Consider the following 12,336-nt stretch of genomic DNA (forward strand, 5'->3'; position numbering starts at 1 on the left):
CATCTATATTGATTCATTGTGATTGCACCGCAGCAATTGGTTGAGTTAATAACTATTATTATAACGGCAAATCTTGACCTATTAGAAGAAAACATAGTACTGTGAGATCTTATATGAATAATGGCATCATAAATGTGGATTATATTAAATCTAGTGATAATATTACAGATCTATTAACTAAGGCCTTAGCAAGAGATGGAGTCTGGAATACATCGAAGGAGATGTGGTTGAAACCCATTGAATACAACATGAACCATGTATGAGGATAATCAACCTAGGGACCAAAGATCTTGTAATTGGGTTCAATGAGAAGAACAATCATATAATGACCGTGAGAAATGCACTAAATTAATTTTTACCCATCCCTATAATGTAAGTGCATTTATCCTGTAACGTTGTAGAGGTTGAGTTATTAAAAAAATTCAAATGAATTTCTGTAGTTCTTATTGAGTGGGGTGTCATAGTTACAGGAGCACCCTTAACAGAATTCACCTATGTGAGTGTGGTAGTGGGGTCGCTACCTATGAGATTTGGGCTAATTCTCAAACACACTCATGAATCCTGAGATCGCACAAGGTCGTAATGTGTTGGCTATTAAAGCTTATATGAACACTTGGAATATTATGTGTGTACAATAATTATTTATTTCCTTTAAGCAGTCATAGTTCAATGTTGAGTATACTATGGGCTCTAGAGTAGATATTATTGTTTGACTAATGAAGGTTCAATGTAGAGTACACCTACCATGATGCATAATATCTTTATTTGCCTAATAATCTCAAATTTTGTTACCTATAATATTAAAATAGGTGGGGGAATATTACTAGATATTTTAATATTATAAAGTGTTATAAATTATATTGTTTGCTTGGGCTCCAAACAACTTATTCTCCAAACTACCTCTCTTTGCCTCTAAGAAAAGTTTCTTTCCCTCCAAGTTCTCTTTTCTTTTCCTCCAAGTAAACCTTTTTTCTTGCCCACCAAGTAACTCTTATTTTATTATTTTTTCTTTTCTTTTGCCCCAAGTTTCCTCTCCTAGAAATTGAGCTAACCTCTTATCTTGAAAAAAAAAGAAGAAGAAGCTTTTGTTATGTTATTATTTTTGTGTGAGATTATCAGGCAAAGAAATAAGAGGTATATGTGATGAAAGTTTGGGTTCAACCAATTGTGTAGTATTGATGAACCATATAACTTAGTTGGGTTGTTGTATCTTCGGGGACAAGTCAAGATTTTTTCTACTGTACTAGTGTGAGGCTTTGCCTAATCGCAAAGGGTTTTAATCTCCTTAAAAAGAGCAAATTTCCCGCGCCTCATCCCTTTCAATAGTTATTGTAATTTTTATTATTTGTATTATTTGATATTTTATTTGTAATTATTACCAACATGTTCATATGTTTTATCACAATTTCTAACTTTTTTTTTAGAAAAATGATATGTGGGTACAATTTGATTGAATCCTCTTTGTAATACATGCTTTCCAATCTTTTTGCAGGTCAAATTTGGTAAGCTATTGTTTAAGGTATTGAACGAGGTAAAACTCATGAAAGGTAGAATAGGGCTGCCAGGCAGCTATCCTTTTCTATTAAGAATTGAGCTAACCAAAATGAATTAGTGGTTTGTTTGGTTTGAGTTTTGAAATGCTGTGTATAGTGAATGATGTGTATAGTGAATGATTTAGGGATTTGCAGATGTAGTGTGTGGATAAATCTATTTGGGTGGTGTGTCTATATATTATGAGAGAGGGTTATAGTTGAAACATTTGGTGTATGGAATAAGAATAATAATATATAATCAAATTCATACAGTGTGTGAATTGAGATATGATGTGTACAGAGATTAAAGGGTGTGTGGAAATAGAAGTTCCCCTACTGCCTGTGTTTGGCAAGGGCTTTTTCAGGCTTTTTTGGCTATTTTAGCCACAAAAAACAAAATAGGCTATTTTAGCCATAACAAACAAAATATCACATCCAACCTATAATCATTACATTCTTCTCTCACAAAAAAAGTCAAAAAAGCCAAAAAGCCAAAAAGTCCTTCCCAAACCAAGCTTTTTAGCCCAGGCTAAAATAGCCAAAATAGCCAAAAAAGCCAAAAAGCCAACCCACTTCCCAAACGGAGGCTAAATAGGTTATAGATATAAATGAGGGAATTGATCAATAAATCTCATATCTTAGACTTGTGATCCGGGCTGCAAATGAACTAAGCCAAGCTCGAGCTTTAATATTAGGCTCGTTTAGTAAATGAGCCAAGTTCGATTTCGAATAAATTCTATTAATATATAAAAATTTATACAAAAAATATCATAAAATATTGTGGTACTGATATTGTTGTAAATATAAATCATATTTATGGACGTTTTGTTTTAAAGTAAATGGTCACTATTAAGCTATATTATTGTGTTTGAAAATTTTATATAAATTTTATATTTATATACCATCACTCAATAAAAATATGTTCAAGTATAATTTAATGATGGAAAGTTATAGAATGTAGTTATGAAAAAGAAATGGTAGGAAAAGGACAAAATAGTCATTGAAAAATGTTAGTTCATGGCATCAATAATCCAGAGACAATTTGTAATAAGATTACAAATCTCAGGGAGGGAAATATAATTTTTCAAACGTGAAAGGATCTATAAAAAGAAACCTCATGGGGGTGTCAGTGTAATTTAACCTTAGAGTTTTTTATTTTTCGTATTTTTTTATTTTTAATGAATATTTTTAAAATTTTAAGTAATTTTTTTTAGATACACTTTATTTAGATGTAGTTAAATAATAAAATATTTGTGAAAACATATATTAAAAATTTAATAAATATACAAAAATATAAAAAATATATTAAATTTTCGTATTTTTTTTAATATTTTCAGTATTTAATGAAATTTTAAAAGATTTTTTTTATATAAATATTATATTTTTAAAATATTTGTATTAGATGTGTCTAAAAAAAATTTAAAAAAAATATTTAAATGACGAATTATAATAATGGTCCTTATAGTTTAAGGTTTGTATCACTTTAGTTTTTGACTTTTAATTGTGACACATTTGACTATAAATTTTGAATTTTGTTCCAAAGAATGACAACTAAAGATATCATTGCCTATTTTTAAGGACAAGATCATCAATTTAATAAAATATAAACGAATTTGACCAAAATAAATGTCAAAAAAATATTTTTGAATTTTTAAAAAATTATTTCTACCAACCAAAGATAAAATTATGTAAAATTGATAAATCGTTTATACATTTATTTATTTTATCAAATTAATTTTTATTATTTGTTTGGATGATAATTATGTAATGGGTGGTTATGAAACTTTTAATGTGTAATCAATATATTAATATAAAAAATATTTTAATTTTGAATTTTTTGATTTAATGGATTGATTTAATAATGATATCAAAATTGTCGCCATATTTGATTTTTAGAAAAATATAAACTAAATTAATGAAAATAAAAACAACCACCCATTATATGATTATCATTCAAATACATAATAAAAATTAATTTAGTAAAATGAATAAATAAATATGTAAAAGATTTATCAATTTTACATAATTTTATTTTTAGTGAGTAAAAATAATTTTTAAAAATTCAAAAATATTTTTTTGATATTTATTTTTGTCAAATTAATTTATATTTTATCAAATTGACAATTTTATTCTTAAAATTAATTAATAATATCTTTAATTATCCTTAATTAATAATATCTTTAATTATCCTTATTAAAAATAAAATTTAAAATTTAAAATTAAATATATTACAATTAAAAAATAAAAACCAAAATAATACAAATCCTAAATTATAGAAAGTGTTAATACAATTGGCTTTATTTAAAATATTAAAAAAATTAAGCGAAAGAAAAATGAAAAAACGAAAAAGTTGTGAAAAATCAATCCTGAAACCAAATTCTGGTTCTTCCTCATTCCTCATTCCTCATTCCTCATTCCAGTCTTTGTTCTAACCCTAATCTCTATCTGTCTCTCTCTCTCTCTCTCTCCCTCTCTCTCTCTCAACACTCAAATTCGTTGATTTGATCGATCAATCTCTCTCGAATTCCAATATCAGTAGGGTTAATTTTGGGGTTTCAGAGCAATCCAACAATGGCTTCTGAAGAGATAGGCTTAGTACCTCCCCAGCGGCTCGACAACGGCTTGAACCCACAGCTAGTCTTCCAAGACGAAGCCCTCCGCTTCAGCTGCGGCGCGCCGCCCCGCCGAGCCGGAGATCCTGGTCCGAAGACACGTGAGCTCACCGGCTTCATCGACGACCGGTATTTTCAACCCCAAGCTCCGGTGGAGTTCCGGCGAAGTAATTACGTTGAGGATCATCATCATCAAGATAGCCGGAATTGGAACGGTCGGACATTGAATTCGCCGAGCGGCGACGAATCGGAAGGTGATGATGAGGAAGACGATGATGATGATGATGAAGAAGAGGAAGAAGAGGATGATGAAGGGGATGGTGAGGTTGCGAGACTTGTTGGTGGTGTAGAAGGTTGCAATAATAAGAATAACAATAGCAACAATACTAGTGAGCGTAGTAATTCAGATGCAATTGGTAATGGAAAATCCAAACACCTTTCTTCTTTTGGTAAGAATTTTTTTTAAAAAAATTTGGAGCTTTTAGGTTCATGAGTGTAGAATTTTGAGGTCTAGGTTTGCTTATTTGATGTTGGTTTGTGGCAGTTGGGTCGAATAGGGGAATTTTGATGAAGGAAGGTAATGTTCTGCAATCTGGAAATGATAATAGTAATACGAGAGTGAATCAGAACGACAATCATGGGCAAAGGCGAGTCAATCAGTATCAGAATATGGTGACAGTTGCGGACCCAGATGGAGATTTGTACTATTCACAGTATCTGCAGGGAGGAGAGGGGTCGGGCAGTGGGCAGAAGGATGTAGAGGTTGAAAATGGGTGTGTGTTTAGTGGAAGAAAGGAGGGTTTGTATTCGAGCGAATCGGGGGAGTCTCTAAGGATGATTCTTTCGGATCCTCTGACGTAAGTTTGGCACCCTAATTTATTTATTTGGCCTGTGGTTATTAGACATTTGAATTTTGAGCTTTAACTGAGATGGGTTTGTGAAAATGAACCTGTTGCAGAAAAAATCATAAATGTTCACTGAGTTTATGTTTTACTATTTTGTTTGTTGTTATGGGAAGTGGAGAGATAGTGACATATGGATTGTTGCTCTTATCTACATTTTACTGTAAATTGAGATGCATTATAGAAAATATTAAGGTAGTGTTTGGTTCATTGGAATGAATTGGAATGGAATGATCATTCCATCAAAATATTCATTCTCATGTTTGGTTAGGCTAAACAAATAATGACAGATGCATTACAAATGAAATCATCTTTCACAATTTTAAGGGAATGGTCATCCATAGGAAAGGCTAAGGAATCATCATTCCATTCAATTCCCTCTCATTCCAATGAACAAAAGTGTCTTGCTAAATGCTTTTGTAAAATATGTGGAGGGGGTTGGAGTGAAGGCATGATCATTACCAACTTTCCCAAACCCATTGTATTACTCTTTCAGAGTTCTTGTTACTATTTCTGCTAAGTGATCTTTGCATTTGCAAAAACATCACAACGGTGTACGGATACAGTGATTGAAAAAATGGCATATGGATACAATATGCACTTTCAAATCTATGCAGTGATGCAACCTGTGGGCTTGTGATTAAATGAACATATGGCCTTAGAATGAAATGGAAAATAAGGATTATGTGGCAGGCTGCAAATAGCTTGGATAATGGTGGCGAATTTGAGTTGAGTTCTATGTATATTTATGCATGCATGTAAATGGCTTGTTTATTTATTTCTGTATCTGGTTCTAATCTTCCAGATTTACCAACATTGTTCTAAATTTCCTAGTTGATTAATTTACTGTGTCGTTTTGGCAACTAATATATTTGTTGTGGAATAATTCTGGGTTTACAGAGGAGCACTTATGGATGACGCTGTGATATTGCCATGTGGGCATTCCTTTGGAGGTGGTGGCATTCAACATGTTATTAGAATGGTGAGCCTTTGGCAAACACATTTATCATCTAGTAGATTGATCTTTTCAGTTATCAGTTTCTGGAAAGAGAATAATTTTCATGTTGCTGGTGAGTTTTGTGGGAAACCATCTTGTGGTGATTTGAGAATCTCTGCAGATGGGTAATAATATTTCTCAGTTTCAGATGCATTTTAACTCTTAAGTTTGTTTTTCCAAAATATTTAACCTGAACTCTACATAGGAGTATGTGCATCAAACTGCCAATTTTCTGGTGCACTGCTAATTTACTATTTTGTATGAGATAATGCATTTGGTGTGGCCTTGGTTGTGGCAACTGCTAAGATATATATTATGGAGGCATTTACCTATAATGCTACAAACACTAATAGAAAGAATTTGTGATTTTTCATGCTAATCGAATTAAATATGGAGTCATACCATGTGTTTTTATGCTTGGAAGCATAGTTGTTAACTCGGGATTCAAATCCTGAATCAAAATGGTCTTGTACCGAATTGCAAATTGAATCAAATTATGAATCGTAAAGATTTAGCCACTTCTTCTAAATTACATAAAAAATTATGTCTACACGTAGATATTAAATATATATCTTATAAATTGAAATATTTAGACTAATAAGGGAAATGTTGTTTTGAATGATAATCACGTAGTCTAATAGCTAAGAAGTTAACATTTGTTCCCATATAAGCTCACCACCTTACCTTTTTCTTTTTAGATATTTCTTATCAATTATTCTTAATAAAGAAAAAGAAAAACTCTCAGGGTTCGTTTGGTTTGTATTTCTGAAAAAATTTTGGGAAATTTTCTCTACAAATAAGTTTTTAAAAGTAATCAAACCAAACAAATTTTCCCAAAAAAATTTCTCAAAACTTGTAAACCAAACAAGTTTTCCAAACAAATCTCTCTATCACACACATCAAATCAATCACTTTTTCCAAAACTCTCTCTCAAAATAATTTTCCAAAACATTTTTTGAAAAAAACCAAACCAAACAACTTTTCGTACTTTTTATCTCTAAAACACATCTCTCAAACACAAACCAAACATACCCTCAATTTCCAAGCGACAATAATTGAAAAACAATGTTTTTAACTTTTTACAACTAAATTAATAAAAACACTCACCTCAAGGGGGTGCTAAGAAACCCAAATCTCCAAACTTTTTGACAAATCTCACTTTATACCTTCAAAAAATTCCTTTATAAATGCAAGACTTGGATAAAATTGAATACCTAGAATAATGTAGAGAGAGAGAAGGTTATTTATCAAAAAAAAAAAATGTAGAGAGAGAGAAGGTTCATTTGTTTTTTAGGGTTTAAGCCTTTGAGAGTAAATAGGGGGGAGGGAGAAAGTCAAAGACTGACCTATAGTAATCGTAAAGACCTTAAAAAGGTTCTGTGAACCTTTTTCCAACAATAAAAAACCAAAAAAGAAGGCCAAAAGTCAATTTCAGCAAATCGAAAGTGAATCGATCAATTCACAATTCACCCTCAATTCACAGCTATTTGTGATTCATGCAACTTGTTCGTATCGATTTTGAACTCAATCGAATCAAATGATTCAAATCGCAAATCGTTGAATGATTCAAATCGCAAATTGTTCGATTCTAATAATATAGATTGGAAGTAATGATCATTGTTTCAGTGGAGAACAATTGGAGCTATACCATGTGTTTTGTGCTTGAAGTTATGATCATTGTTTCAGCAGATAACAAGTGCTAATGAATACTTTTAACAATTTTACATCATGAACTCAACTCAACTCTACAAGCCTTTGTTCCAATTAAGTGGGGTTCATTAAGTAGAGTAGTTTCTTCCAATTGGCTTTATTAAAAAGCCAATCCTTCCATTAAGTCTAATGCAATCATGTCATTTCTTACTATCACAAACCATTTCCTTTGTGGCCCTGCTCTATTTCTTTTTGCATTCTCATTCTGAATTCAAAACAATCTTTATGGGCACATTAATTGGTTTATGTTGATTACGGACAAAATGTCTCAAACGACAACAATTATATACCCTAGTTGGAAGAATTGTTTTTGAACTTTTTATGATGCCATGATTCACAACACAGAGCATTAATTGGAGGTACATTAAGACTGAGAAATGAAATATCTCCTGCTTGAGAAAGAACAATCATGTTGCTATTGTTGATTCCCTGGCAAGACATGAGGATGCATTTGCATTTACAAAGGAGTCAAAGATAAACAAATGCACATTACATATTAATTTTGAGTTTTATGAATTAGTTCTTGGTACTACCTTTTTTGCTTGCTGTTGGAATATTTGCTGATTTGGACGAAACCCTTGATTTTTAGAAGTGACATGGCATCTGATCTAGTTTGCCAATTTGGGAATTGTTGATGTTTTGAGTTTGATCTTATGCAATGTGTTTGCAGAAAGCTTGCTACACCTGTTCTCAACCAATATCAGAAGGCTCAATTTCACCAAATCTTTGTAAGTAATTAACAATTATCAAAGAATATTTATAAGCACTTGCTACATAATTGAATGCTTATATTCATATTCTTGTTGGTCATAAGTTAGTTTGTAATGCTTGTACCACACAATGTGGCTAGGATGCTCTTATTTTAGCTAAGAAGCATTGACACTTCTGTGGAGTAAGCTTGTCGTGTCGGAAACCCATGTTGGATACCAACACTCTTCGGACAGTTCTAAAAGCATGTCTAATACTTCTTCAATGTGTCTTAAATTCAAATTCATAATATCGGACAACACTTCTTGAACTCTCCAAATACATCCTATGTGATGAATCCCTTCTTAATAACAATGTTTTACATTCTTCATAATACTAGTTTATGCACTTTAAATATGTTTTGAAACATTCTAAAGATGAATACATCACGTGTATTATAATGTTGTATAATGGTTTTACATATTTTATAATGTAATGGTTATGTGAATAATATATTGTTATTTAAGTTATGAAACATATAGCAATTTACTGTTATATTGCATATTTTTCATTATATTTAAATAAATTACATTTATATGATGTTTAATAAATTTGTAGAATAATAATAATAATAATAATAATTTACATGTACCAAGCATATTGTGTTTTGCATTTTTTAAAAATTGACATGTCATCATGTCCATCTTGTGTAACGTGTCTTTGTCTGTGCTACTTAATATTTTAGCATTTTTTAGGGGAAATTTCACTTCAGGGGTAGCTTTGAAAAATAATTACAAATAAGTGGAAAACTTTATAAATATTGATTATTAAAAACGTAAATTTTTTCATGAATCTGTAATAAATTTTTGAAACCACCACTGATTGGTAATTTCCCCTTTTTTTTATTTACTTTTTTGGTGTAGCAGATTCCAGTTTTTGCGTCCATGCATCGTTTCAGCGACTTCCACCCATTTTATGGTTCACGCTTGATCTATTGCTCATAGTTTTAGATATGGGCATGAAAATGTTCTGTAGATGACTTGGGATACTGGCTCTGTTTTTAATGGTTTCTTAAGTTCATTGTCATATTTTAAGTGGTATTGCAATATGAATCCCATTCCTGTTTATAAGATGTTAATATACTTCAAAAGAAGAAGAAAGGAACTTGTAGTACAAGGGCTGCACAAAAGAGTTCATGTCCAGGTGGGAAAAATTAGGTTCTTGTGCAGAAGTTATAGCTTGGAAGCAGGATGTTCAAATCATGAAAATAGGTCAAGAACAACCACATGTAACTGTTGTGTTCCTCTAAAACAAAAATTAAATACGTAGTAAAAAGAAATTTGCGAATATTTGCTCTGTGAAGATTGCATAATATTGTTGAAGTTAGAAAGGATTTGGAGGAAGAAAAGGGCTTATTCCTCTACCCTTTTTTGTTTTTGGGTGCATTTTGTTGTACCTTTAGCCCTCCGAGCTACTGTCCAGGCATTCCGTCGGGAAGAAGAGTTACAGGTTTACCGCTCATCCAAAAGAAGAAGAGAGAGATTTGAACAGGTTCGTCTATTTGTAACCCAAAAACTATATCATTCAATCTTTTTCTTTTTGATAAAAAAATTCTCATTACTGGGAATCCCATTACTGGTAATAAGATTTTTTGTACTTATCCACTCCAAAAAAAAAGGTAAAGTTTGTGCTTTTGAATATGCTTTGGCTGGTCTAACCTTGTATTGAACATCCCATTACCCAATGTTGTGCTTTTGAATATTCTTTGATTGCTAATCATCAATGGTTTGTCAGTCCATCCAACGTTATTTGTGCTTGACACTGTTGATTTTATTTATTTTTTATTTGTTTTGATTTATGTAGGACAAGGGTAGTTATGGTGATTCAACTCCCCTGGATCATCCAAGGGGTAGAGGCGTGCAGTTCCCATTTGTTGTGACAGACAGGGTTATTATAAAGGTATTCTTTGAAGACCTTAGTTTTGTATCCTAACTGCTAAATACATAATTACCATTAAGTTATAGTTACTAACTGGAGAAAATGAATCAGGGTAACAAGAGGACACCACAGCGTTTTGTTGGTCGTGAGGCTATAGTAACAACACAATGCTTAAATGGATGGTTAGTCACCCTTTTTTACTGTCGCGTTATTATGATTATGAAGCTAATGAAACCTTGATCATTCAGATTCATCTTAAAATAGTTGTCATACTAATAATATTGATACATATGATAGTTATCTCCCTTTTAGTATTGAAGCTTCATTACACCCCTTTTTTTTTCCTTCCAATTATAGAGTACTTTTTCCATATTTTGTGTGTGTGTGTAGAAAATGTATTCCTATGTTTGGTGGTGTTAGTGTGGTAGTGGTAGTGGGGTGGTGGTGTTAGTGAGGTGGTGGTAGTGGTAGTGGGGTGGTGGTAATGAGATGGTCGTAGTGGTAGGGTGGTAATGAGATGGTGACAGTGGTAGGGTGCAGTCATGGGGTGGTGGTGGTGTGTTGACATTGGTAAGACTCTAGTCTGGAAAGCATTTTTCACCTTTCAAACATGGAAAATATTTTTCGCTCGAATAAGCTTGTTTTTCGTTGACTTGGAAATGTTTTTTGTTGATTTTCATTTCCATCGTCCAAACGCCAAAAAAATACAAACATGTTTTTTGCCAAAACAAATGGAGCGTTGCATGTGCTAGTTTGAATGAATAAAAAATAGCACGAAGAGAGGGGGATATGTTTGCAATTTTATCTGCATTTTGTGTCTCTTGTTTTTCTCATAGTTTAACTCTAGAAATGACCAAATGAATTGGCTCCTTGATACTGTAACCTGAAAATTATTCAGGTATGTGGTGAAGACATTGGACAATGCAGAGAGCGTGAAATTGCAGTATCGCTCACTTGCCAAGGTTTCAGATAATCTATCTTCAAAGCCAGCAGCGCTTAGCAAGATTACACCAAACTGGCTCTAGAGTTGCAGCGAACAAGATGGGCCTAAGTTGGGCGGCTATATAATTTGTTGCAGTTTATGCGACATTGTACATATTTAATCTAACTTTATTGCTCATGAAGCTTTCTTCTTGTAATATTTTTGTTGTATTCTTTATATGCAGTTATCTTTTTTAGGCCTTGTAAATTGTAGAAGCCTTCTTGTATGAGATGTGATTTGAGATATAAATTATGTAATCAATTTTGCTTGAAATATCCGAGCAAGAGCTTTGTATTGATCTTTTGTTATTGCTTTGTTGCGGTGCATTTCAACGTGCATAATCTATTCAAATTTAAAACCAACTAGCTATAATTTCTGTGGGTAAATCCTATTCACTCCTGAGTCATTGTTGGGTTTTGAAATTTGAAGTTAGTCTAGACAATTGGTGGTCATTTTGTTTGTGGGAAATTACACCAACTGTACCGTCCTCATAATAATAACATAAAAACTCATTAACATAGACATGAATTGGTATAAAAGATAAATATTCTTTTATTCAGCAGAGTAGTTTCTTACAAAAATATTACATGTTAATCAACAAAAGCAGATGCCTTACGGGCTTACAGCTTTCCAAGTTAACACTTGGTTACAAAAATAAGAGTACTAACTCAATACATATAAAGCCCTTGGCTTGAATTTACATGTAATATATCAAAAGAAAATAAACAAAACAATCCGCCTGCCTCAAGCCTCCCAAGCTATGTCTTTGGAAGTGGCATGCTACGTGTACCTGAAAATGATATTCCCATATAGGGTGAGCCACAGCCCAGTAGAGATATGCTAAAAACAGTATGAGCAATGACTAGGACATTAGCAATTGATAAATGTTCAATTTTCATAAACCAATTCATAATCCATTTTCATTCCTTATCAATTTCACAGTTTCTCAGAACCTGGCCAACCACTTATATGAGAC

The 12,336-nt window shown here is 32.2% G+C and overlaps 1 protein-coding gene across 2 annotated transcripts; it reads left to right on the plus strand.

Moving 5' to 3' along the window:
• The first annotated feature begins 3,495 nt into the window (after nucleotides 1–3,495).
• Nucleotides 3,496–11,656, plus strand: LOC114264384 (U-box domain-containing protein 62). Of its 2 annotated transcripts, XR_014337610.1 has the most exons (9): nucleotides 3,810–4,593; nucleotides 4,689–5,001; nucleotides 5,947–6,028; nucleotides 8,424–8,481; nucleotides 9,367–9,418; nucleotides 9,903–9,991; nucleotides 10,304–10,399; nucleotides 10,490–10,560; nucleotides 11,277–11,656. XR_014337610.1 is itself a non-coding variant. In XM_028204979.2 (8 exons), exons 1-8 carry the CDS (start codon nucleotides 4,104–4,106, stop codon nucleotides 11,401–11,403), a joined length of 1,326 nt encoding a protein of 441 aa, XP_028060780.2. In that variant the 5' UTR covers nucleotides 3,496–4,103; the 3' UTR covers nucleotides 11,404–11,656. The 2 variants fall into 2 exon arrangements, 1 of the variants encoding a protein (XP_028060780.2); XM_028204979.2 differs by lacking the exon at nucleotides 9,367–9,418 and having other exon boundaries at nucleotides 3,496–4,593.
• The last annotated feature ends 680 nt before the right edge of the window (nucleotides 11,657–12,336 follow it).

Source organism: Camellia sinensis, chromosome 8 (assembly GCF_055761805.1).
Source record: "Camellia sinensis isolate YWXY chromosome 8, ASM5576180v1, whole genome shotgun sequence".
Taxonomy (NCBI): domain Eukaryota; kingdom Viridiplantae; phylum Streptophyta; class Magnoliopsida; order Ericales; family Theaceae; genus Camellia; species Camellia sinensis.